Source organism: Fonticula alba, assembly GCF_000388065.1.
Source record: "Fonticula alba strain ATCC 38817 unplaced genomic scaffold supercont2.60, whole genome shotgun sequence".
In the NCBI taxonomy this organism is placed as follows: domain Eukaryota; order Rotosphaerida; family Fonticulaceae; genus Fonticula; species Fonticula alba.
This window is the reverse complement of record NW_009243030.1, coordinates 1-3721: the sequence shown is the minus strand read 5'-3', so window position 1 is coordinate 3721 and position 3721 is coordinate 1. Positions and strand designations below refer to the sequence as shown.

The 3721-nt window shown below is 61.2% G+C and overlaps 1 protein-coding gene across 2 annotated transcripts; it reads right to left on the bottom strand.

The window, feature by feature from the left end:
- Positions 1 to 469: 469 nt before the first annotated feature.
- On the bottom strand, positions 470 to 3721 carry H696_06294 (the record flags this gene model as incomplete). 2 transcript variants are annotated; one of them, XM_009500036.1, is made up of 9 exons in its annotated part: positions 470 to 1155; positions 1342 to 1510; positions 1625 to 1786; positions 1944 to 2045; positions 2171 to 2445; positions 2705 to 3056; positions 3177 to 3300; positions 3430 to 3626; positions 3681 to 3721. In XM_009500036.1, coding segments are annotated over 9 exons (1499 nt in total), but the record flags the coding sequence as incomplete, so codon positions are not given. The 2 variants fall into 2 exon arrangements, with proteins under 2 accessions (XP_009498311.1, XP_009498312.1); XM_009500037.1 differs by lacking the exon at positions 3681 to 3721 and having other exon boundaries at positions 3430 to 3661.

The window sequence follows — 3721 nt, the reverse complement described above, 5'->3', positions numbered from 1 at the left end:
GGGGGGGAGAGAGAACATTTGACTGGACGACGCCTCGATCGGCTGACACTATGGAAGACCGTGCTAACTCGAGACACTTTCTTACGTATGCCCGCCGGCCGGCTCCAAGAGACATGGCAAACTGCGCTGAGAGAGGACAAGAAGAGGTGCCTGCTTTTCCGGAGGGAGGTCAAGATGGTCACAGATCGACTTCGGCCTCCAGCCTCCTCCATGGCCGGGACAGGCATGCACTCCCACACAAAGCCCGGCGTCGGGATGAGGATGAACGTCAGCCCTAGTACCAGAATAGGGTGCGCCGTACCGATGTTGTTCTGGAGCCCCTCGTGATTAAAACACACATCAGAACGACTTCGGTGGACGGATGCCCCCTTCCGTTTCCTTGACGCAGAGGCAGGGAGGAAAGTACACTCCGAGCAATCGGACGTACCCCTGCGGGGAGCATACATCAGAGACAGCGCCGTTGGGGAGAGAGCATTATTTTTTAGGACTGTATTCGTGCGTTGGGGAAAAGAGAGGGCAGCGAAGCGCGCAGAAACATGGGGCGCCACAACAAGGGGAAGGTGGACACATGCCCCGCCTGTCTTGGTTGTGTAATGCTGGGGACGACACATCTAAATGCGGCTCACGATGCTGGCTGGCATGTGGCCAGCCACCATAAAAATGGCCCCCACCCTCCCCACACTTACACCCTCTCCTCCCCTGCTTCTTGCCAGGTCCACACAAACACACCATGCATGGCACGGGGGGGGGGGGCTCTCTGGTGGTGGAGGCGGAAATGGACCGAAGACGCCACACTCGGGAACATATGCACGCGGAACATCTTGCGTATCAAGCTGGCACGAGAGAGGGAGGGGCAGGGTGTACGGGCGGGTGGGGGTGGGAAGGGAGGGGAACGGGGAAGAAGGACATCAAGGGCGTGGGTGGGAGGCGAGAGAAGAGGACTACTGCCCACCCCCTGGTGACCGGGCGCATACACGCGCGCACATGTGCGTCCCCCTTCCACCCGGGAAATGGCACTCTCGATGCGCGAAGGGAAAGGGGACCCAGCAGCGGCTGGTCACCAAGGGGCGGAGCCTGCTTAGTTGTCGTCCGTCGAGGAGACCGTGCCGGCGGCAGTGTTGAGCTTGAGGATCTTGCCCATGGCCACGGTCTTGGCTGTGGTGATGATAAGCCGAGGGCACAGTCACATGCGACGGAGGGAAAGAGAGACAAGGCCAGGGCGGCAGTCAGCAAAGGTGTCAGGGGAGAGAGAGAGAGAGAGAGAGAACGAGAAAGGTAGGCAGATGACCGCGGCAAGGAGAGCGGAAAGGGGGAGAGCATGTGCATGCCCACACTACGCACTCTCATCACGGATGGTGAAGCGACCCAGGTTGGGGTACTCCTCGTAAGTCTCCATACAGATGGGGGAGGAGCAGTCAATGCGAACAATGGCAATATCGCCATTCTTCAGGTACTGGGGCGGCTGCTTGAGACGCTTGCCGGTCTTCCGGTCGATGTGGTAGAGGAGAGCCTGTGGCGCATTGGGGAAGGATACAAGGTGGGGTGAGTTAAACTGTCAAGCAGGGAGGCTGAGAAAGCAAAAAAAAGGGGAGAGGAGGGGTAGGGGCTGAGAAAAAAGACATACGGAGATGGTGATCTCCTCGACAATCGAGTGCAGATGGATGACGGCCTGGTAGCCGGCACTGATGATGTGCTTGGCGTCCAGGATGACAAGCTGCGCGGCGAACTGCTTGGCAGAACGAACAGGGTACCGGGGGTGGCAGATGACCGAGCCCTGGTAGATGTCCTGGGGGAGGCGCAAGAAGAGGCAGGCGAGCAACAAGGCCATCGGGGAAAATGGTGAGACAAAGATACACAGGCAGTTTCATGGGGAGGGGCAGAAAGGAAAAACACCCGAGAGAGAGAGACGCGGGGGGGGGGGGGGGGCTCATGCGCATGCGTACCTCCTCCTCAGCACCACGAAGACGCAGGCGGACATTGTCACCGGCCTTGGCGAACTCGGTCTCCTCCTCCTCGATGCTGATGCCGGAAACCTCAGCAACATGCTGCAATGCAAAGGGACGACGAAAAGGGGGAGGAGGGGGGGGGGGGGCGCCCGTTGGTTAGGCATGCGCTGGAATACAGAGTGCGTCAGGTGCGCACATGGCGACACTCGGTGGGAGACACGTACACGGCTCGGCATGATCAGGACCTTCTGGTTCATGCGGACGAAGCCACCCTCCACACGGCCGGACACAACCATACCCATATCGCGGAACTTCTCGTTCAGAATGATACGCAGCGGCTGGTGGACCGGGCGCTTGAAGGACTCGAAGCCATCCAGAACACCGAGGAGGGTTTCACGATCGCCGGTCCACGGGTGCGACTCGCCAGAGCCGGGGCCACCGGGGATCGGGTTCTTCAGGCCGAAGCCGAGGAAGCCGGCGGTCGGGATGAAGGTGACGTCTGTGTGTACGGCAGAAGGGAAAGAGGAGAAAGTGGCGGTCGATGCATGGGTGAGAGGGGGTCCCAGGCAAAGCTCGGGAGAGAGAGAGAGAGAGGGCGAGAGAGGAGAGCACGGCACCAAGCCGCAACAAATGCATGGCCAGCGATGGGGGGGGGGGGGGGGGGGGGGGGGGGGGGGGGGGGGGGGGGGGCAAGGTGACTGGAGTTCAGAGGGGGGGGGGGGGGGGCGAGGAGGAAGCGAGGAGCGAGGCGTGCGTACCGGCAGAGGAAAAGCCGACAGAGCGAAGGAAGGGGGTGATCTTCTTGCCAATCTCGTTGTAACGCTCGATGCTCCAGTTGACGGTCTCGTCGTCCATCTTGTTGATGGCAACGATGAGCTTCTTGACACCGGTGGACTTGCACAGGAGGATGTGCTCGCGAGTCTGCCCGGCCTTGTCGAACCCGGCCTCAAACTCACCACGACGGGCCGAAATGACCAGGATGGCCACGTCAGCCTGCGAGGCACCACCAATCATGTTGGAGACGTAGGCCTTGTGGCCCGGGGCATCCAGCACGATGTAGCGCTTCTTCTCGGTCTCGAAGGAGCTGCGCCCGACGTCGATGGTCTTGCCCTACATGCGGTGGCAGGTGCGCGGCATGTGCCGGAGAGGACGTGGTGAGTTGTTTGCGAAGCCAAAGAGGGAGAGCGCATGGACCCCGTCGGAAGTGTGCGGCAAAAAAAAAAAGCGCACCTTGTCGCGCTCCTCGGGGTTGGTGTCGAGAGCCAGGGCGAAGAGCCAGGCATCCTTGCCCTTCTCGGAGACCTCGGCGCGGTGCTTCTCCCAGGCGCGCTTGTCAATCTGATCCATCTCAAGGCTGCGCAGGTGCAGGCGGTGAAAGGGGGAAAGGGAGTTGGTTACACGGGCCAGGGTGAGCTATGGGGCAAAAGGCGAAGAAAGTGCCCAATAATAAAAGGGGGGGGGGATGTATACAAGGGAGACGCACAGCAGATGGGCACACATGGTGGACTTGCCAGCGTCGACGTGGCCAACGAAGACAATGCACACCTGATCCTTGGTGGGGGGAAGAACATCATCGGGGTTGACATCCTCCAGATCCTCCTTGCTCAGGTGGATGGTCGGCTCGGCCTTCGCGGGCTTGGCGGCATCCGCAGCCTTGCAGGCCTCAGCCGGCTTGGCGGCCTCGGCGGGCTTGGCAGCCTCGGCGGGCTTGGCGGCCTCGGCGGGCTTGGCGGCCTCGGCGGGCTTGGCGGAACCGATCTTGATGACGGACGGGG